Genomic DNA, 22,359 nt, shown 5'->3' with positions numbered 1-22,359 from the left:
ATACTGCAGTGATTTCCCAATCTCTCTTATAATCGTTTTGGAATATGAGGGTGGATGTTTGGAGACCAGCTTTGCTAGGACTCCAGCCTCAGAAAGGCTGCAGTAGATCTGCAGAAGAATGCTAAATCTTCTCATCTCCCCAAAAGTTGGAAGACCAAGTGGGTTGCTGAGACAGTGGGTGCCAAGAGAGTACATCTTAGTGTGCCCGTTGGAAGATGGGATGCTCTGTGGTGATGCCTGTACTCTCTCTGCTGACAGAGCAAGCACAGCTGAACCATTCCAGTGGGATGAACAGCTTTCAGAGTGCCAAAGTGGGGTGAGGTGAGCTCTGAATCCCACCCTCACCAACTGTTACAGCAGAACACACCCTCCCCATGCAGCTCTTGGAAGCCAGGGAAGTAAAAAATTACAATGCATCTTCTGGAATCCTTTCAGTGTGCTGGAGGCAGCACACTGCTGCTTCTCTATTGTATTAGTTTGAAATATTTTGGCTATGAGTCTTCCTCTCCTTTTCCTCTGGTGGGAAATGAAGGGTAGATTCACTGACTGCTTTGTTGCTGCCTGTGGCTGTCACCCACTAATGGACCTGCAGAGAGATGTGACAGTGATGCTCTGTTTGTGCACAACCTGGGAGTGTGACTTTTGGGGAACAGCAAAACCCTCCACACAACATTTTCCAGGAGCTGGTACATATGACCTCAGACTCGTTTTGAAGCTTTTATAAAGCCATGGCTGTTCAATCAGAATGTTTAACCTTGCACTTGCTCCATTTTGGAGGTGTTTAATGGCTTCTTCACAAAGGTGTTTACAACGCAGGTGAGCAGATTTCAGTCTGTAATCGCTCAGCCTCACCACCCTTGGCTGTGGTGTGGAACAAGTAAGGGATGGTGTATTTCCCCTGGAGAGAGATTGAGCCACTGCTGAAGCACTGCACACCGGTGTGGGCAAGCAGGGCAGCTCCCTCCTTCCAGAGCCTCCGGAATTTACACCAGATGCATCCATACACTGGATGAACGGAGAAAAGACTTCATCAGTCTCCCCTCCTCACGATGGGAAGCAGAGGGGCAGGTACTGATCTCTTCTCTGTGGTGACCAGTGACGCGACCAAAGGGAATGGCCTGAAGCTGTGTGCTGGGGTTTAGGTTGGGTATCAGGAAAAGGTTCTGCCCACAGTGGCTGTTTGGGCACTGACCAGCCTCCCCAGGGAAGTGGTTATGGCACCAAGCCTGGCAGAGCTCAAGAAGCGTTCGGATAAGGCTCTCAGGCACCTGGTGTGACTCTTGGGGATGGTGCTGAGCGGGGCCATGAGCTGGACTCGGTGATCCTTGCGGGTCCCCTCCATCTCGGGATATTCTGTGACGCGCAGAGCCGCGGGGCAGGACCGTCGCGAGCCGGAACGGAGGTTCCAGGCGCGGATTCCCGGGACGCGGCTTCCCCGCGGCGGGCCGGTCCCTTCCGTGGTTCCGGGCGGACACGCAGCGGCTCCGCCCGCGCCCCGCTGGCGTCGGCGGGAGCGGGGCGGGGCCGGCAGCGGCGGCGGGGCCGGACTCGCCGCGCTGGGCTGCGGAGCGGCGGCGGCGGCGGCGGCTGGTACGGCGGCGTCCGGCGGGAGCGGGGGGTTGTCACCGACGGGGCGGGGGGTGCAGGGCACGGGGAGCGGAGCGGAGCCTGGCACCGGAGCGGAGGCTGCGGAGTGCGGTTAGACCGGCGGCACATGAGGGCACCGCTCGCTCCCCCTGCGGAGCTGCTCGGGGGTCCCGCCCGGGCCCCTCTCCCGGGGCACGGGCTGGGGGCTCCGGGCCGTGCTGGCCGGTCGGGACGTGGCTTTGGGCGAGAGGGCAGTGTCGGCTGGGGTGGTCGTGATGCGCTGCGTCCCCTTTGTGGGGGCTTGGGCAGAGGCCGGGGCTCGGGCGTGATCCTCTGGGATGGCAGCACTGGCAGCCGAGAGCAGCACTGGCGGCTCATTGGGAAACTTCTGTAGTGCAGCCTCAGCGCCTGGATGTCCCGGGGGCTCCGGGGGACATCCCCCAGCCAGGGGACACAGCCAGGGCCTAGGGAGGACAGTGACGAGGTGGCCCTGGCTGCGGCGGAGCAAGGTGTGACCCAGCTGCTGCGTAGGCACACATCCTCTCTAACCCTCTTTCTGTGTCCACCGGAGTCCTGGCTGCACTGATTAATGGTTTTGTAATGGGACTTAAAGTCCTCAGGAATTCCGAGAGCTGAGATGCTCCTCTGGAGTCCTCACTCGCTGTGGAGGGCGGTGCAGGATGCTGCAGGTGGCCTTCGCTCTGTCCCCTCCCTGTGATGCTGCTGCACCAGGACCCTGGCAAAGGTTGGGGTGGTCAGAAACAGGTAATGCTGTGTTTCCATCTGCAGAACCCCAGGGTCTGAGGACAGCCACTGTATTTGGTTTTGAAATTCAGATGACAAATACCCATGCATTATTTCCCAAATAAGTTTTCCTGATATACACAATTATGAAATTTCCTGATTTTGAATTTTTTTCCTGTGAGATCTGGGTTGTAACACTCTTTAAATTACTTTTCCAAGAGCCACAAATAATACTGTTCCAGTAGGGAATTGGTGTTGATGTGTAAACCTGCTAAAGGAGGGTTACACCTCCAGTCTCAAGAAGGTCTGTTGCTAATCCCTAGAAACAAAACAGTGCAGAAGTCGGGTCAGAATAGCCACCTATTCTCACACTTTATTGTTCCTGACAGTATTTTTTCTGGTATTCTGTAATAAGTAAACCCTATTTCTGCTGCTTCACTCACCCAGCAGGGGCTGTCACATGTCAAGACACTCAGTGCCTGGAGGTCATGGTATACCCAGAAGGGCTGTGAATTCACAGAGGTCCTGACAGCAGTTTCTCTTTTTTATGTGTATTACTTAGCAGCACTATCTAGGTGACTGCACTGAACTGTTTTCAGTTGTGGTTAGACAGTTATCTTCAGCCATTTGGGACTTTGTTGGAGAAAAGCAGCATCTTTTCATCAATTGCAGGACATGAGTACCAGAGCTTCTGCTTGAGAGAATATCAGCCTGCCTGGACCAGTAGGGGATGCAAGGCCTGGCGGGTTGTTTTAGCAGGTGTAGCAAAGGTGAGGATGCTGTTGGACTGATGTGTGGCACTGGCTGGACAGGAATTCCTTTTATATGTTCCTGTGGCTTTTAACACACTGTGGGACAGCTGCTTTTGTTGATCTTGATCCAAAGTAGCTGAAGCAGCCTGTGTTTTACAAGTGGACAGGACTGTGCCAGATCCTGCAGTAACCTTTTTAAGGGGCTCAAGGGCTTGACCATGAGCAGATGCTGACTGTGGGGAGTGGTGCCGTCTGTCTGGAGGTGAGCAGGCTGGGTCATATCTATCAGCACTCTGCTCCCAGGCAGGAGCTCTGAGTCTGGAGACTGGGACACAGCTGGGCCTGGCAAGCCTGGGCTGGGCATGAAGTTGCCTTGGAGATTGGGCAAGTTTTTTAAGCGCTGATAGAAGAGATCCATGATGAGTCTTCTGTCATTAACCTCTCCCAGGTCTCTGTGTTTCCGCAGATCTCCATGGGGATACACACCAACCAGTAAGGTTAATTGGAGACTGGGTGTTGCACATGAGGGAGAACAGGGGGAAAAGGATTCTCTTCACTCTATGGTCAAGGAATGCAGAGGAATATAGAGTTGCTTTGGTACTTTATAGCCTGGCAAGGGACCTATCTGAAGTGACTGGACTTCTGCCTTTCCCCTGAGGCTCTTGCTTACATGCTGTCCATGTGTCAAGGCAATTCTCTGCAGACAGCTGGCAGAGTGCAAAGTTTAGTAGTGTTGACTGCAGATGAGTCAGCAGAAGAGAAATATCTTGTTCCTGTAAAGTGCAATGATCTTGTAGGCAAAGCAGCACATGACAGTCACATCTGACTGTGCCAACGCCTCCCAGGTTCAGAGGGACGATAGGACAGCCTTGGAGCAGGCGGTGCCACCCAGGGAGCTGCGGGTGTCCCAGGGCCTCCCTGGTCCAGCTGCCAGTCTTGTGCTTTGGGTCCCTGGTGGGAATTACAGCAGCTTTGGGCTGGAGCATTTACTGAGTTGGTGCAGCAAGCTCGTTTTCAGTTTAAGTAGCAGCATTTATTTTGCTTCACAGGTAAATCTGCAAGTGAAAAGCAGCAGAAGTGGCAGAAGAAATCCTGCTGCTGATGTAGGTTTGCAGTTAATATTCTCCAAGAAGTTCTTCAGGACATAAAAAAAAAAAAAGGCAGATGGGCCAGGTCCTCATGCCATCAGTGTGCCTAGGGTGTAGAAAGATCTGACCTGCTTCTCCAGTGCAGTGTGATGCTGGAGTTCTCTGACACCACCAAGACTGGAAAATGGCAGCACTGTCCATAAAGATGCAGACAGTGAGGTAAAGCTTTGGCTAAGCAGGAAGATTTGCTGGACCTATTCTCACCTCTTCCCCATGCCAGAGGGGTCAGCTTTGGTGTTGTGGTTAAATTCCAGTTCTGATGATGGTGTAGTTAACTGACACCAAGGGAGAAGTTTTAAAATCCTTCCCTGCCTGTATTTTGCTTTCCTTTCTAGTAATCAATGCTTGTCCTCTTTCCCCTCCAGAAGTGGCTGTGTTTCAGTAGGATTCAGTGATTCCCTGACAGGAAAAGCAACTCTTTTCCCATCTGGCAGTCAGCTGCTCCTTGCAGAGCCTGTGCAGGGGTCTCTCTCTCGATGAGTTAGCTGGCAGGTGATGCAAGGCCCTTCTTTGATACAGGATACACCAAAGAAATATTTAAGAAGAAAAGCCCTGAGTGTTTTATAAAGTGGTGCAGGGATTGTGATGTGCCCATGGCTTTTCCAAACGGGGCACTTGCAGCTTTGCTCCTTTGGAGCAGTATCTCGTATTCAGCCATGAACTCAATAATGCAGGAGGGTGACACCTTAAAATAGATCAATATTAATATTTTACAGCAAGGCTCTTTCTTCTGGTTATGCTTGGTTTCTATCTTGGCGTGTTCAGAATGAGCTTTGAGTTATCTTCTCTTTCCTCTTCCCCATCTGCTGCAAATGTAATTAATTTTAGAGCAGGCAGTGTTTTATGCATTTGGAGAAGCAAAGCCATGTCCTCATCTGTTAAACTCAGCTTCAGGTGCTGGATCCCACTGTTGGTAAATAATTGCTTGAGATGCTATTTTAGTCACTTAGGTCAAAATGAAGCATTCTAAGATGAGTAGGCTTATTGCAGTAAGGTGTGGTGTATTCCCTGTTTTTTGTGAAGCCAAGCCTGGTGATGGGAGGACTTCCCAGAAATGCACCATCCACAGGACAGAGGTTTTAAAGTTCTGAATAGTGGTAAAATTATTGTTTCATTTCTGCATTAATTTGAGTAATTAACAGAGCTGTGTCACTCATGAGATGTCCGGACGCTGCAGAGGCCAGTTCAGCAACATCTCACCTGTCAGGCCAGAGCAGACACAGCATATTTATCCCACCCTTGAAGCTGGCTTCTCACTTGGTACATTGGGGAGAGCTGCTGCTGTGTGGCTGATGCTGTCTCACCACTGCTGCTGATTTAATGCACAGTGAATAATAGAATCTCTGAAGCTGGAATCCATTCACTTAAGTTGTTTTTTGCCATCGTTTAACTGACTGTGTATACCCTGAGAAATGGAAAAGTTAGGGTGGATGGTTGGGTGTGGGAGGAGCTGGAAGAAGCTGTTGGAGTTTTCTCCTGAGCTGGGACAGTGCTGCCCTGTACTGTAACCTGCAGTTCTTTGCCTGGCCATGGGATCTGCACCCAGCAGCAAGGGGCTGCTGATAATTCAGCAGAGACTGTACTTGTGTGCAGTGAAGTCTCGTTGCTCTGATGGGGGAAGAGCTTCACCTGGTTGTGTGTGGGGCTGCTGTGTCTGTGCTTCAGCACCAAAGCCTCTGCTTTTGATGTTTTGCTGGGCAGTGGTTCAGAATGTCTGCATTCAGCACACATTAACAGACCTTTTAATTCTCTCCCAAGGGAAGGAAAGAAAGTGGTCAGAGACCAACAGGTGACTTGAAGCACAGTGAAATTATTTTAACCAAATAACAAAAAAATCGACTGCTGTTTGCCCCCAGTGTTTCCATGAATTCTGGGGTTACTTGAACCAGAGACAGACGTTTGCTGCTTTTTTTGAACTTCATGGTTTCTGCTGGGACCAGGGTGGTGAATGACTGACGCAGAGTGTGCTTGCAAGATGACACCTTGCAAAATGTAAGAATTACTCGTGTCATACCCTGTGTTTTTACAGAGGCACTCTGGAAGCTCCTGCATTTATAGCACGGATCTCACCTGAAAGTCAAATGCTTGGTTAAATGTTTAAAGACTTGTACCTGAGGGTTCCAAACTTTTTTGCCTGAGGTTATGTTTGCACTCTCCCATATGTTTGTTCTCAGGAAATAGTAATTTAATTACAGGAATGGGGGAAACGGCAAGCTTGACTCACAGTGAGTACTGGATGGCTCACACAGTTCTGGAATGTCCTTGTGGCTGCTCTTCACTGTCACTTTTATCTTCTCAACAATATTTTTTTGGCTCCCTAGTGACCTAAGATTCTCTTTCCTTGTTCTTAGTACATAGTGGTAGGCCTAGCAGAGCAGCCGAGGATACTTATATGTATGTAGCCCCAAAGCAGTTCAGCTGTGTCTGACCCTAAAACTGCCCATAAGGTATCATCATGCTGATGCTCAGTGGGGTGGGAGAGATATTTGCATCTCGTTAAACTGCATTTGTCTTGTTACTTTGGAGCATTCCTTAACCTTGAGTCATGTGTGCTTGAGTAAGTCCGATCACTAAATCTGCTATTTAGCAGCTCTTTCACAAAACACACCCTTCTTGGCTGCCAAACAGCAGAGCTTTGCCAGTGGCCATTTGAGGGCAGTCACAGCTCCTCACGTAGCTCATCCCAAACAGAACACTCCGCAGAGCCCCTCTACTGCTGAAAAGGATGGGATTCAGAGGGGCATCTGCTCTTTGTCACACCTTGCACTTGCCCCACCTAACATTCCAGCACACCCACTGCATGTGGGTGGAGAGGCGTTTTAAATTCCACCCCACTCCTGTTATTAGGGAGTTGAAGCAGCACCTTAGCATCGTTAAGGATCGTTGCTAGCTGGAGGGGCCGTGCTACTCTCCAGGCCACAAGTGCCACGTGCTGCACTGGAGAGGTGCACACTTCAAGTCAACAAGAGACATAATGCTGTTTTCTAGTTTTTGCAAATCTAGCACCCATTTCTAACTCCTGCAGCAGCTGGAAAGGGAATATTCACTGCCATGCCTTCCTATAAATCCCTATTTTTGCTTCAGCTGTGTGAAGCAGGAGTTACTAATACTCCAGGCCCCTCTGCAAAGGTACAGTGACTCCAGCCCAAAGCACAGATAACTTACCTCTTTATAACTGTCACCATTTCTGTCCCAAATTGGCGGTATGTCTGTCTGTTCATCAGAGAAGCAGTTCAGCTGAGCCACCACTAATTGCAAGCTAGTGCATAAAGTGCCAGAAGTGTGGCCTAATGTGGTGTCAGCAGCTGCTTCACCATCTGCTGAGTCACCACTGCGGTGGGGACAGGGGACAAGAGGGGAACACGGTGGCAGCTGTCCCAAGGTGGGCTGTCCCCGCTGGGCAGCTGCAACTTTGTCTTACACAAACAGCAAAGCAAACAGCAAGCCTGTTTGAAGTCATTTAAGTTACGAGCCCTTCCCTTTATCCTTCTGCATAGACCCTCCTTCCTCTCTTCAAGACTGTACAGGGAAGAGAAGGAAGAAGGACTGTACATGCACACCCACCAGCTGCCCTTGGGGGTGTAAACGGTAAAGAATCCAAATGAGAGCTGGACGAGGGCTGAATGTGATGTGGGCATGCCATATCCTTAGCTTGCCTTTAAGATGCAAAAATAGCATTATTAACCTCATAGTAATGATTTATAATTTGCGTTGCAACTCTTGTTTCAGTGTCTCTCCAGCCAGCTGACTGCTGCACGCCTCTCTCTGCAGAACAGCTCTGAGTTGCATTAAATGATTCAGTATTCCCACCAGGCACTGTTTGTCAAGCCTTGGCAGCTGATGCCAAATACAACTGGCTAAGCCCCTTGTGAGGTGGCTGTGTCTTTGCACTGACCTTCTGTGCACTGTGCCTGCTGTTGACTGATTCTGTTTTGGAAGAACTGAGAAATATCTCTTTTCTTTTTTTTTCCTTTTTTCCCTCTCCTTCATTTTGTTCCAGTTCTTTCTGGACGTGCTTGGCAAGATGGAGCCGCCGACCTCATCCAGACTGAATTCCCGAAAGAGAAGAAAAGATGGATCAGGCCCTAATGGGGCAACAGAGCTGGACGGAATCCCTCCAAAAATGTCCCGACGCTCACTCGTAAGTAAGCAGAGATAAGAATTTTGGGAGCCTGTGAGATGAGGACACTGAGCTGTAACAGCAGGAAGATACAGGTGGTGGTTTATCTGTGGACAGAGAAAACAAGGCAGGGGGCAGGGGATAAGAAGCAAATGATAGTAGCTCTCCTTCTTGCAAATCCAGTTTGGAATCTTCCTTTGTTCATACTAATAACATACTTACAACGTGGGCTTAAATTAGGTCTGAGGCAAGCATTGCTAAGCTGCTTTTGTGGTGTGTCCAGCTTGTCACTTAAGCTGAGCCAAAGAGGCATGCATTTAGATAGCCACAGAGAAGCAGGCCTTTCTCCCAGGTGGGTTTTAAGTGACCCACTGGGAGGGAGAAATACTCAGGAGAAGCACATGACAGCTGCAGGAGGGTCTGAAGCCTGTGAGCACCTGCAGAAGTGATCTGTTGAATCCATGCTCTGACACACAGGGTAGATCACTGTTCATTTGATTTTCTTGGTCTGGAGAGGGATCACATTTATGTTGCTGGTACTTTGGGAGTGCCCAGAAAAAAAAAAACCACAACAAACAACCAAAAGGATTTCTTTTCTAGGTCAACATTGGGATGGCTTTAACTGGCTAATGCTAGCGGGATCCTTTCTGAAGGGGGTATGATCCAGTTAATGCTACTGACAAGGGCTGTCTTTAACTTGTCCTTGCCACAAGATTGCGACAATTGGCTTTTTATAGTTCTTCTCTGCCCTCTTCCTGGAGCTGTCCTGTGCATCACGTGTGCTCTAGTTGTTCTTTTCTTATCTCTGTCAAAAGCCAGCTACCATCCCTGCCACGTCATACCAGGGTCGTGGTCCTTGGCAGAATGTGGTGATGTGTTGCAATCTTCCTCCTCGATGACAACATTTTGCTCTTCAGGAGGGCTTCAGCCCTGTCACAGGGCATTGACAGTGGTGGTGAAGTAAGAGCAGCACCAGCAGTGAGAACTGGGGAGGCAGGCATTAGGAATGGAGGCTTGAGCTGTTGTGTGACTTATCCCACAGAACATTTATGTCCTTCACTGTTGCCAAAACCCACCCTGTCCCTCTCAAAGATCTCATGTATTTCAGTAAGGAAAGAGAAGTGTGCAGGTTATTTATTATTCTGTGGGAGTCACTTGCTCTTCAAGTTGCTATCTGTCCTCTGTTAGAAATAAAGCATTGGCAAACAGCACAAGACAAGTAATATCCATCCACTTTCTAAGCTTCCTGCCTGTTTTTAGCCACAGGGCAAATACAGTTCTCCTGGTGAAAGATTTTTTTTTTCTTCTTTTTGCAAAAGTTTTATTTATTATAGCAAGAGTAATAGTGTTGCCTAACTGTGAGATTACCTTGAAGCCTTTTCCACTCCCAGCTAAGCAGATGTTGGCAGAATGTTCCCCTGAAGCAGCAGGGCTCAGCAGCAGATGGTGGTAACAAACCTGCTGACACATAAGCCTGTTGTATTGTGCACATCAGGTTGAGTTTTGACCCTCAGTGGCCCTGCAGGGGAAGGGCAAGGTTCTGGCAGGACCTTTTGAGGACATGTCTCTGTGTTCCTCAGATAATTTTAATAGGGCCTTTTGTGCTTCTATTCCTAACTTCAACTAAACTGCCAAGAATCTAGTTTTATAGGGAAGTCCTAGACTTACTGGCAGTGATGAGAGGAGAGACCTACAGGCCTTATCTGACAGTAAGGATCCTGGTAGAGGAGGTGCTGTGTGAAATGTGGAGCCCTTGGTAACTTAAAGGAGATGTTCAGCAGGAGCAGCTTGTTTGACTGTCGTGGTCAGTGGTTGTTTTCCTGTGCATTTCACTATAAGCACTCTGATAAGGATTGACACTGGCCAGAATAGCAGTGGTTTTTCTGGTTGCAGTGGTGCTGGATGCTGCCAGCATTCTGCAGTGGGACAGGAAGCCAGAGAGGAAACTGCAGATTAGCCCGTTCAGCTTGAAGGTATTATTGTAATGATTTGCAAGCTTGTTTCCTAGTGTTCTGACTCGGGAACAAGATGTCCATTGCAGCCCTACACCTTCCAGCTAGAAGGAAATTCAGCTCTTTGTTTTGTAATGGGAAGGGCAAATGTTTCATTTCCATTCAGAGCAGACCAGAAATGATGGCTGCACTTCAGCTGTTGATTAAATGTACTGCTATTGTCAAGCTAGCAGGCTGGAGGGGTTTTCTTGCAGCAGTTGGGAGTTATTCTGACACAGATGAAGAGGAGTCTGTCACTTGTATGGCTCAAAAATGGTGACAGCACACACATGCTCTCAGAGTTAGTGCTGCATTGGTATTGCTCTTCTCCTTGTTCATATACTCAGATAAAAGAGCTGTTACAGTTTGTACATCACAGCACAAACACTCAGGCACAGCAGAGTGATGGTCTTGCCAGAGTGGTCACAGCTGGAGCTGTGACAGTGAGGTTTGAGCTTGGCCTGTGCTGCTGTGAACTGCTGTTTGTCAAAAGTCTGAGTTTAGCAGCTGCAGCTCTGACCTTCTGATTTTCTTGCTCCAGTAGAAATACTGTCTTCTAAAATCTGCTTTTCTCTCTCTCTCCCTCTCTAAACTCAGGCTAATCAGCCTGCAAGGCTGTTTTGAGGTTTTACACTAATTATTCTTTTAGTACACGTGTCTGAATTATGCAGAGGCAGTGAGTCACCTGGTGGCTGGGACGCTGTGATGGCAGTGCTGCCACTACAAACTGCCCTCACTTTTGCAGTCTCTCAGTGAAACTCTCCTGGCTCTTTAGGGCCTGCGGGAGCCAGCCCCGTTCTCAGATGAGGTGGAGATCGACTACAGCAAACCATACATCAGAGTGACCTATGAAGAAGCCATGAGAGGGACCCCCTGTAAGTAAGAACACAGACTGGAAGGGGATGGTATGAATGTTGGGTTTGGGGGATGTGGGTATGATTGGGATATCTCTGAGACCAAGCCAACCTTGTGTGTTTGACCAGGTTTACAGCCAATGACAAAGTGAGTGCTTTGGTGATTAGATAACTGTTTCCATGGGAAATTTGGCTGTCAGTACCTGAAATTCAAGTTTGTATGTGTGAGGAGATTACAGATATTTCTTTTAAACTCTAGCTGAGCCACTGACAGCCATAGAACTCCACACTTTCTGTACTACTATGTCTGAGGCAGCTTAAAGTTAAGCCTTAAGCCCTTTAAAAGTCATATTTTTTAAAAGTCATATTTTCTGAAACTTGAAACAGGCAAGTAAAACCAATTTATATCCTTGTCAGACTGTCCCATTCTAGCCTTGATTTGAATTAAAGTCAGTGTCATTAAACACCACAGGCCAGCCTGTCAACAAAAATCTGTCCTTTTATTCTCTAAACCAAGCTGGGAAAAACACTGTTCTCTTTGCAAGTCCACAGGGGAGGCAGAGGCACAGCTGACTCCTGAAGACTCTCTCCTGCCAAACAGAGTGTGCAGACAGTGCTGTCTTACCTGGGCTCTCTGTTGTGGCTACAGAGGCAATAAAAATGCTGCGCTTCTATCTGCTTGACTGCTGAGAGATGAACCAGCTCAGACTGAGACCTGGCTGTGGTTTCCTGCTGGGGTTCTGAAAATCCAGTGTATTTCACAGTCTGCTTTTATTTCCCAGCTGAAAATCTCCAGAGTCTGCACAAAGGTCTCTGATTCAGCAGTGGTGGTCTCCTGCCTGCTGAGACTAAAACACAGTGCACACTTCCTTGTTGCTGTTTGTGTCTGTGCTCAGGAACTGCAGCTGCTGCAGGTACAGAGGAAAGATAAGGGTGTCCCAGCCACTTTCCAGAACGTGAATGAATATTCATAAAGGTCTGCTAGGACCAGTCCTCTTCTGGCATACAGAAAGCTTTTGCAGTCACAGATCTCCTTGGCTCTTCAGAGCCTTCTGGCATCCTCAGATTGCGGTCTTAGAACCACTAAAAAATTATTGTAAGAGGCTGTCCTCAAACTGATTCCTCTGCTCAGCTTGAACTTAAGATCCCTGACCTTTGCATCAACTCCTCTTCTTGCTGCCTCCCAGTCTCTGTCTCTGGGTACCTCCAGGGCTCTCCCCAGACCTGTGAGGTCTCAGCTTCCTGTTAGGTTCTGTTCTCTCTGCCCTTCTTCACTGCAGCTTTGCTGTCCCTGTGCTCACCACTCCTCTGAGTCTGTCTGAACTGAGCCAAGAGAGCAGCAGGCTGTTCCCGAGTGTGTCACATACAAAGAGTGTGGCTTTTGATTATCAGCAGCAAGAGAACTGTGGTCCTGTGTGGTCCCAAGATCAGAAACCTCCAACTGTTACATGGCAGTGCTAGACTATCTCACTTTACCTCTGTGCTGCCCTCAAAGAACTGAGCTACAGTTTCTCCTGGCAGAGGTGGCCTGAGGGAAGTTTTGATGATGATGATGATGATGATGATCACAATAATAATAATAATAATAATAATAATAATAATAATAATAATAATAATAATAATAATAATAATAATAATAATTTTTTTTTTTTTTTTAGCTGATAATGCCAGTGATTCAGCAGAATTGTGTCTGCTTTTCTTTGAGTAGTTCAGCTGTGTTTTTGAATAAGGCTATACACTGCTTGTTCCTAGGGGAGCTGATGCTGCTGGTCCCTCCACCAGACTGTGGCAGCAGGCTGCAGAGAGGGATGCTGTAAAGGCCTTGAGATGCCATCCTAGCAGGCAGGAGGAAATCAGGCACCTGTGAAACATTTGAGTCAGTTCCCCTCTGGTGTGCAAAAAGTTAATTCTGCATTTGGATTTCCATAGAAGGGAAATGTTCAGGGTTTGCTTTTCCCTTGGTCTCTCCTTCACCTTGTTTGGGTGATACATGGTAGGCTTTCAGTCTGCCTTTATTTGTGGCTGTATTTCAGCTCTGTGCTCAGATGCATTTGTTTCCACATGGGAAGGCAGAGAGCCAGGCATTTTTCTTCATACTTCTGTCCTGATTATGGTGCTGCATTCTGTAACCCCTCCATGACTTTCAGAAGGTCCTCAAACGTGAGTATGAGCAGCAGCTGCTTCTCCAGGCAGGCATATTCACAGCTGTGTCTCTGTTCCTTTGGCACAGTGGATCGCCCTGTCAGAGTTTATGCTGATGGAATATTTGACTTGTTCCACTCTGGACATGCCCGGGCCTTGATGCAAGCAAAGAACCTCTTCCCAAACACATACCTCATTGTTGGAGGTAAGGAGTGACCTTGTTGACTTTGGCTGTTGCAGGAGTACAGTTGAGCTCTGTCTCTGGTTGTGCATACTGAGGTTTTGTCTTTGTGGCCTCAGTGACTCTCACTGCAGACACTTGTCCCAAATGTTGCTGGAGTCTTATTGCAAAACTTTGAGGGCTGGATATGTCTGCAGAAAGATATCCTGCACCAAATTAATACTTAAGGAAAAGATTTTTGATTGTGCTGTTTTAATTTGACCTTTCTATTTTGTGACAGGTACAGGTGAGTTGCACATCTGAATATCAAAATATATTAGGGATCGTTGAGCATCTACTTTTGACTCATAAATGAGACAGCTAAAGTATGAGCCCCTCCCATGGCTGCTTTGTTCACCTGTATTGCCCTGCAAGTCACTCCCCAGCTCCAGTTTCCTGCTAGAGACTGCTTAGTGTCAAACAGATCCCAGTGGGAGCATGGAGATCACAGTGGTTTCTTGGGCATGTGCCTGGACACCTGGAAGTCACTTAGGCCTTCCTTCTCAAAATAGAAGTTCCCATTTTGTCTGTTAGGTCATAAGTCTTTAGATGGTGCCAGGAATATCCTGCTGAATGCCTGAAGGGATCTAGCAGAGGTGTTTCAGCCAGGCTCCTTCAAGCATGTAACAGGAAAAAAGATACCCCTTCTCCGGCTGCTGCAGTGCATGGGCCTCTGCCCAGGCAGTGCCTCTGCTCACCCCTCCACCCACACTGAGGGCACAGCAGGCTGTGCATGTTGTCCATCAGGAGCTGACCCCTACTCAGGCTGCACAATGATGCTGAAGAATGAGAACTGAAAATACCTTTAACTAGTTTTCTCAACTCCTGTTGTCTTCATGAAGAAAATGAAATTCTGACCCTGCCATAGAATGATTATAACATCCTTGAGTGTTTGTTTCCTTATCACAGTTCCAGTCATTGCTGAGAGCATTCTAATAGTGATGTGCCTGCACTTCTTGTGTGCTACAGTAGTGTCTGGAAGGGGAAGGGAGGGAGGAGAGCTGAAACAGTTGCTCCAACCTACAAACTGCCCTGAGCTTAGAAATCTTAAAGGCTGAAAGACATCCCCATTTACATGAACACTACAACAGACAGGAAAATAACTTCAGGTCAAACTATTGACATGTTAAAGTAGCAAGGAGTGTAATGACATTCTGTGCCTCTGGGAGACTGGTGAGGAGAAGGGCAATGAACTTGCACGAGGACTGAGACAAGAGGCCAGAAGAACATTAGCTCCAAGCAGGGAACAGTCTCCCCCAGTCTTTATCATCTGTTTGTCTAGAACATATAAATAAATCCAATACCAGTGATACTGGTAGTGTCTTGTTTACTTTTGAGTCTGATAATCAAATACAACTCCTTCTTCAGTATCTTACAGTGCAGATTATGAAGAGTTGTTAATTTACTTTCTCATAGAACATAATAATTAAGCTTGATTTCCTGTGAACTCCCCCTTTGTTTTAACATAAACTTTCCAAGAGCTAGACTGTGGTATGGCATTTTATGAAATCAGAAGTTCAGGCAATAAGTTTTTTCAGATTCCAAGCCTGAGACATCCATTGCTTTAAAGGTGGATTTCTGAGCAGCAGGCCCCCCAGGTGCCATTTCTTATAGAAGAATGGTCTTCTGTGTTAGCTGGTTTTCTTGACAAGTGTTGAAAGCTCTGGAGACTTTAAAGGCTTGGGGTGTGTGGGTCCCCAGCTTGGGCAGAAATTCTCCAAGCAGCCTGCCCAGAATTGCTCAGGAGTTTAGTGCCCTGTAGCACTCCCTGTTCCTGGTGTATTGTGGCTGGAAGAGCTGGGTTTGAAACACCACCCTCTGTCAGCTGCTGGCATTGTCAGGTCCAGCACAATGTGGGCCAGGTCCTTTTATTGTAAGTCATGGGGGTAAGTGCCTCAGACTGTGTTCTCTGCCTGTTTCTGCAGTGTGCAGTGATGAGCTGACCCACAACTTCAAGGGTTTCACGGTAATGAACGAAAACGAGCGCTATGATGCTGTGCAGCACTGTCGCTATGTGGACGAGGTGGTGAGAAATGCACCCTGGACCCTCACACCCGAGTTCCTGGCAGAGCACAGGGTAATCTGTGACATCTGATCTCTTTGGAATTTCGATTAGCCTCTCTCTGTTTATAGCAAGAATTCATCTTTGGGAGTGACCTCTGCCTGAGCAAGCTGTTTCTGTTGAAGCGCCTTAAATATAGAATGAACTGGGTTATGGGAATTGAGTGGGTTTCTTGGGAGTGTAGAAGCATTTGCTGAGCTGGTATGTAATGTTAAAATAATGTAGAGATTGTGACATAATGAAAAAGGTTCTTGCTATTTCAGTAGAGATTGGTGCTGGATACAGATAGGTGTGAAATGCAGTAGAGAGAGGAATAGGTGTGTTTGAAGTGATTTCTGGGTGGTGTCTGGTCCAATTCCCTGCTTACAGCGGGAGCAGCTTAGATATACATCAGCCTCCTTGCCACAGGAGACCAGACAAGCTGTCTTGAAAGCCTTTTATCAGCTGGTGAGATAAAGTGAAGGGAATCTCTTAACATCTGTTGAACAGCTTTGGGAGGTGAAGGAGTCTCTAGGAAAGCTTGCTTAGTTTACCGTTGTTGTCGTTAACAAGCCATTTCTCTGTGGAGCTTAAAGCAGCTGTGTACCTATTCCCAGCCTTTTCTTTCCCCTCTGTCATGTGCTTACAATTCACAGGCAATTGCTACTGAGCACTTGGGACTGCTCTGTGTTGTGTTGTTACAGAGGGAACGTCCTGCTGTTCTCTCTCATACCCCTGAGTGGAGTTGTTGAGCCGAAAGTTACCATCTTTCGACAGCAGCAGGAGATCTGCACGTTCCAGATAAAATGTTGACTTGCTTTTCTAATTTTCAGATCGACTTTGTTGCACATGATGACATCCCCTACTCTTCTGCTGGCAGTGATGATGTCTATAAGCATATAAAAGAAGCAGGTGGGTCCCCCTCAAATTCTCCAGGGCTTCTTATCAAAAATCTTCTGTAGTTTCTCTTGTACCTCTGTAATGCGAGATTATGCCCCTCTGATCTGCCCAGGAGCCTGTGGTGGCAGGAAGGAGAAGCTCTGGGCCCTACTTCATAACACTAGGACTGTTCCATGGCCCAGCATTAATTCCTAATTTCAGTCTAGTTATTTTGATTGAATTAACAGCAACCTCTTGAAAACATACTACAGTTTAGCTTAGAGATTCTCACAAATGGGAAATCTGATGAACTTAGCAGAGGGACATCTCTAGCTGTTAAATTCACTGGGGATGCAGCTTTTTTATATCTATCCAAACTCAGCCATCAGAATGTTATATTTCCATCCATTAAAATGCAGGACCCCTTGTCCTGTCCTTGTCCCCACACTACTCTGTATGCAGTCAATATTTAAGCCAGCTAAAGTGAAGACCTTTTCATTAGAATACCTGCTATTTTGACAGGGTTTTGGCATGTTTTGGTCTTACTTAGGCATCCCAGAAAGGATGGCTCTGGTATTGTACATTTAAGGACAAAGATGTGAGAGCAGTTAGCAAATGTTGACAAGAGAAGTTGTTTTGTGACAGAGGCGGCAGCAGCTTTTTGCCTTGTGTCTTGCTCAAGCTGTCCTGGGTCCTTTTCCCCAACTTTAGGCATGTTTGCACCAACCCAGAGGACCGAGGGCATCTCCACATCCGACATCATCACGCGCATCGTGCGGGACTATGACGTCTACGCCCGGCGGAACCTGCAGCGGGGCTACACGGCCAAGGAGCTCAATGTCAGCTTCATAAACGTGAGTGGAAGTGGGTCTCACCCCACGCTGCAGGAGCCAGAACCTTGCTGAGTGTGAAGGGAGTCTTGTCTAGTGATAGCACAGTCCTGCCATGTGCCAGTGAAAGGCCTGTCTGTAGAGCTAAGCGTTGGCACCAAACCAGTGTCCTTGGAGTGAAAAATAGACTTCCACCCCTGAAATCACCTCAGGGACCCACTCAGAGGAACTGGGGGGCTGCTAATGCTGCTGTCTTGTTAGAGATGTCTTGATGATGTCTTAACTATTGAAAGAGCCGGAGAGAGGGTGTGTGGCAAAATGTATGTTTTTCTTGAATGAAGAGTGAGTTGTTCTTGACAGGAGCTGCTGTCTCATCTCTCTCCTCTTCCCCTAGCCACCTCCCTAGGGTAGAGTCATTTGTTAGGATAAAATCTGATGCTGTTTCCACTGTACTGTTCCTTTCCTGGAGCTGCAGGAGCAGCAGTGCTTGGGTAGGACAGAAGGATATGCCCTGATCCTGTGCTGTGCAGCTCTAGCCCTCAGAAAGAGTACATGGCAGAAGACATTTTTGATGTTAGAAGTAAAGTCATAAACATTTTTTTTTATCACTCAGATACTGTGCCTGTGAACAGCAGTGAAACAGGAGAGGTAACGGCTGCTTGGCCTCTCCTTGGCACATAACTCTGCCTCTGTTTAAAAACACCCAGCAGAAAGACTGGTGCTGTTGTGATATGCAGAGACCTACAGCAAGTCACTCGAATCTAATCTGTGTGCTGTATAAATATTTCCCTCTTCAATGCACTCCTATTAGATAGTGCTTATCTCTGGCTTTAGTCTTGCTTTGTGTACTGTGCCAGTGCCTGCCACAGAGTGTCTCACAGCCCCACTGTGTCTGCCATGTAGTCTAGGAAAGAAGTGTCATAGAAGTGAAGGAGGAATGTCACCAGACTAATGGAGATGCTGAGTCTCAAGCAGCAGTTCATTGTAGTTACACAGAGCAGAGATGGTCTCCACTCAAATCTGGTGATCTGTATTCTGATCCACCACTCTCTGTGCAGGAGAAAAAATATCACCTCCAGGAACGTGTGGATAAGGTGAAAAAGAGAGTGAAGGATGTAGAGGAGAAGTCAAAGGAATTTGTCCAGAAAGTGGAAGAGAAGAGTATTGATCTCATTCAGAAATGGGAAGAGAAGTCCCGGGAGTTCATCGGCAATTTCCTGGAGATGTTTGGCCCAGAAGGTGCACTGGTAAGGAGCTGCTATGGGAAAATGGGAAAGGGAATTTTGGAGACATTAACAGACATTGTAGGTCTTCTACAGGGTCTGCAGAGGAAAGGTCTGGCATTTGTTGCAGTGCTCAGTGTGCTGCCAGTCTCCAGACAAGTTGTCCCAGGTTTGGGCAGCCTGTTTTCAGGGAGTACCCACCATTGCCAACGAGATAATGCCAGTTACATTGTAAAGTGAAAAACTCCCCTGTCCCAGAGCTGACCTGTAAACTCCAATTTGTGCCCTGCTGACCACTGAGCTGCCAAGAGGATGGTGGTCACTTTGTCATTGGCCTAAGATGAGTCTGAAGCAAATTGTTTATGCTTTCCTGCACTGTTGGGTGAATATCACAGGTATTTCATGTTAGAAGTGCTTGAAAAAGAGTGGTGATTACACTGTGTGCAGTTTCCAAAGCCCAGAGTGATGCTGGGGCTTTTTCTGCTCTTAAATAGTATGAAGTTCTGAAGGGGCACAACTCAAAATGCTGCACAGGGTGTAAGTAATGTCCATTTCCATGAGTGTGCAACCCATGCTAACAGTCCTCCTGCTTCCCTCACCAGAAACACATGCTGAAGGAGGGCAAGGGCCGGATGCTGCAGGCCATCAGCCCAAAGCAGAGTCCCAGCAGCAGCCCCACACACGACCGCTCCCCATCTCCCTCCTTCCGCTGGCCCTTTTCCACCAAGACTCCTCCTTCCTCCCCTGCCAACCGCTCCAGGAACGAGTCTGCAGTCACCTATGACATCAGTGAGGATGAAGAGGATTAACCTACCTGCCAGGATTTGCTGTGGACCGCTAATCGCTGAATCCTAAGTCCAGACCCACTGGGGAACTCTAAATGAGCAAGAGAGCCATAGGAACAGGGCTGATGGCTGAGCACAGGGCCTTGGAGGCACCCGTTGCTCATAGCAAGGGCTGCTGCCTGGAAGCACATTCAAACCTCCTCTCCCTTCTCCCCCAATCCCCTTTTTATTGTTTACGTTCTAGCGGTTTCCAGGGTGAAGATGGTTTTTATATTTTAAGAAAATATTTGTTAAAAGGGCAAGGAATAGCATTCAAGCGTGGCTTTTGTTTTGGTTTCTTTTCCCTTGTTAAACCTCCAGGCAAGAGAGAGAGTGGGAAGACCCATCTGTCTCTTCTTTCCTTCAGCTCCTCTGTCTTATCCCCCCCCATCCCCGGGCAGTATCTGTGCCACTGCCAAACAAAAGACCCCTCAGTTCCTCAACCAACATGACCTCGAGAGCATGCACAAAGCAGTGGTGTAATGAGGCTTCTAGGAAATAGAGACATCCCTGCTGGGCTGGAGCTGATAGGAATCTGTCCAGCAGACCCTGTAGTGCTCACATGCCTCTTAACTGAGCTTCCCAGCGTGTTGCAGTGAGGACGTGCTGGGCAGGGGTACCAGCTTGGCACGCAGGAGCTACACCTGGGGAGGACTTACAGCACTGTAGAGTGGCACACCCCGTAAAGTGCACAGCATTCACAGCTCCAAACTGTAGAGGGCCTACAGGGGAAAGGCCTTTCCAGCTAATCTTAACAAGACTGCTAAATCCTGAGCTAAAATTGAGCCCTCAGTTGCTGTTGGAGAGAAGAGAATGAATCTTTGCTTCAGGGCATTTGCTGTTGTACATTTCCTTGGGTGTGAGAGCCCAGGTAGGAAATGAATGTGTCTAGTCTTTTGAGAAGTTCCTTGTTCCAGTCTGTGGTGTGTTACACATTTTAGTGTCTGTCCAAACAGTCCCTCAGCACTGTGCTCTGTGTGTGTTTGTCTGTGTTTCAGTTGCTGTGCTGTAGGGGCTGCAGGAATCCTTCACACTGGTGCCATGAAGTCGCTGCTCTAAGGGCAAAGCAGCCAGTGTGCTGCTGCTGTCAGTGTGTGCAGCTGGACAGATGAAGGGCCCCAGTTCTGTGTGACAGTTACCTGGCTTGTGCAGTACATGCACAAATCCATGCCTGCTCACTCTGCTCCATGAGGCACGATGGAAGGAGCATCAGAGAGTGCTGCAGCTTTTTAAGGGTATTTAAATGCATAGTGCTCGTGTGAGTCCATGGTCCAAGTTGTGCCTGCTGTTGTGTCTGTGATACACACTGAGCTTTGTGGCCTGTGGCTCCCCAAGGGGACTTGCCCTCCTCCTGGCTGAGCAGAGCAGGTCCAGCACCCTGTCCTGCAGCCAGCACTGGAGAAACTGGCCTTGCTGTCATGTAGCTGTGGAGCTTTTCTGCCAGGGTTTGCCTCTGATAACCACTGTCTCTGGGTGGAGCTGCTGGGCTGAGTTGCCTGTATCCTGTGGTGCTGGGAAGAGAGGACAGCTCAGAGCCCTGTCAGCAGTGCTGCTGGGAGGTCTCCAGAGCAGGATGTGAGGCTTGGGGAGCAGCACGTGCAAGGAAGAAACTCATCAAGTGCTGCAACAAGCTCTGCACACTGTGATGCTTCCAGAGCACGTGGTGGCCCTGGGGTAGGAACAGGCTGCGGCTTCTTTCCAGCTTCTGTCTTGATGGTCTTTTGTCACATTGCCCAAAGGGCTTGACAGAGGTTATGTGCTTCTCTTGAAGTCAGAACCAGTATGGGAAAGGGTATTTTGGGGATCACTAATCTGCCACTTGGATCTCTTTCAGCAGGGATGTGCACAGCTGTGGGAGCATGGCTGACTGCCGTGGATTTTAAACTCTAAGGAGCAAATAACAGTCACGTGGTAGAAGCCAGTTGTTAATCCTCTGGTTTATGAGTGGTAGAACACTTTGTTTGTATCACTCACGTTGTCTCTTCCCTCATCTTCCCTTCCTCGCCCTTCCCTCGGCGTGGATGTTGCGGTTGCTTCCCTGAGCCAGATCACAAAGGCCAGGCTGCTTTAGAGCCTTACTACTGTTTTAAACACAAGTTATGCAACAGTGTTCTGTAAGTTTGGGTATCCATGATGTTCTGGATTGTGGCTTGTTCTGCAGAGACCTTAACAAGCTTGGTCTCTTTGCACATTCTGGGGTGCTTGGCAAGCCAGCCATGGTTTTACATGTAGCTTGGAATAACAGAGCTGTTTCTTGTAACCAATAATCTCTGCTTCCTCCTTGCACTGAAATTAAATTGGACACTGAAATCCCAGTCTAGTCCTTTATTTTTCCTTTGTTTTGTTTTCTCCTGGATTGCTGGACCAGTCTTCTCCAGCACTGTCATATTTTATCGGGAATAGGTAAAGCTTGATCTTTCAGCAAAACATGAGCCAAGTTCCCCAGGCTCATCTCATTCCCACATATACACCCAGTGCTGCTGCTTCAGGGCTGTTCTGCACAACTCTAAGCCATCCCTTCCTCTTCAAAAGAAGCATCCAGAAGAGACATGAAGCAAAAAGTGCAGTGGAAAAACAAAAGTTTACTAGCATGCAGTGAAGAGCCCTGTGGAGTTTGATGCTGCCAAATCTAGAGGCATCTATTCATGTGAAACAGCCCCATTTCACTTCCTCTGTAGATCTGGGGTGTGAGCCCCGGGAAAGGATTTTCTGATGGCAAAGCACAACAGCAACAGACAGAATTGAGAAGGACCAGGGATGGTGGTAGAAGCAAGAGCATTGGAGAATGCTGCAACTTTTTTTAACATGTGATCTGCTCATTTGAAACCATGGGCTAAGTTGTGCTTCTGGTGTCTGTAATGAACACTTGGGGTCAAAAGATTACCCAGTGGTTTCTGCAAATTGTTACTGCTCCTGATGTCCATCCCCGTGTCTAGAGCAGATACTGGTACTGGACTGAGGCTGGTTAAGGCAGCATTGACTAATTCCCAGTGTTACAAAGGTG

At 47.9% G+C, this 22,359-nt stretch overlaps 1 protein-coding gene across 2 annotated transcripts; it reads left to right on the top strand.

Moving 5' to 3' along the window:
• The first annotated feature begins 1,509 nt into the window (after nt 1–1,509).
• PCYT1A (phosphate cytidylyltransferase 1A, choline) lies at nt 1,510–21,675 on the top strand. Of its 2 annotated transcripts, none has more exons than XM_059479375.1 (9): nt 1,510–1,590; nt 8,232–8,372; nt 11,118–11,217; nt 13,427–13,543; nt 15,484–15,635; nt 16,433–16,511; nt 17,190–17,332; nt 18,367–18,555; nt 19,134–21,675. In XM_059479375.1, the coding sequence occupies exons 2-9, from the start codon at nt 8,256–8,258 to the stop codon at nt 19,338–19,340; spliced, it is 1,104 nt and encodes a 367-aa protein (XP_059335358.1). In that variant the 5' UTR covers nt 1,510–1,590; nt 8,232–8,255; the 3' UTR covers nt 19,341–21,675. The 2 variants fall into 2 exon arrangements, with proteins under 2 accessions (XP_059335358.1, XP_059335359.1); XM_059479376.1 differs by lacking the exon at nt 1,510–1,590 and adding an exon at nt 3,082–3,101.
• The last annotated feature ends 684 nt before the right edge of the window (nt 21,676–22,359 follow it).

The sequence above is a fragment of the Ammospiza nelsoni genome, chromosome 10, assembly GCF_027579445.1.
Source record: "Ammospiza nelsoni isolate bAmmNel1 chromosome 10, bAmmNel1.pri, whole genome shotgun sequence".
Classification (NCBI taxonomy): Eukaryota; Metazoa; Chordata; class Aves; order Passeriformes; family Passerellidae; genus Ammospiza; species Ammospiza nelsoni.
The sequence above is the reverse complement of the archived record's forward strand: the minus strand, read 5'-3'. Positions and strand labels throughout refer to the sequence as shown.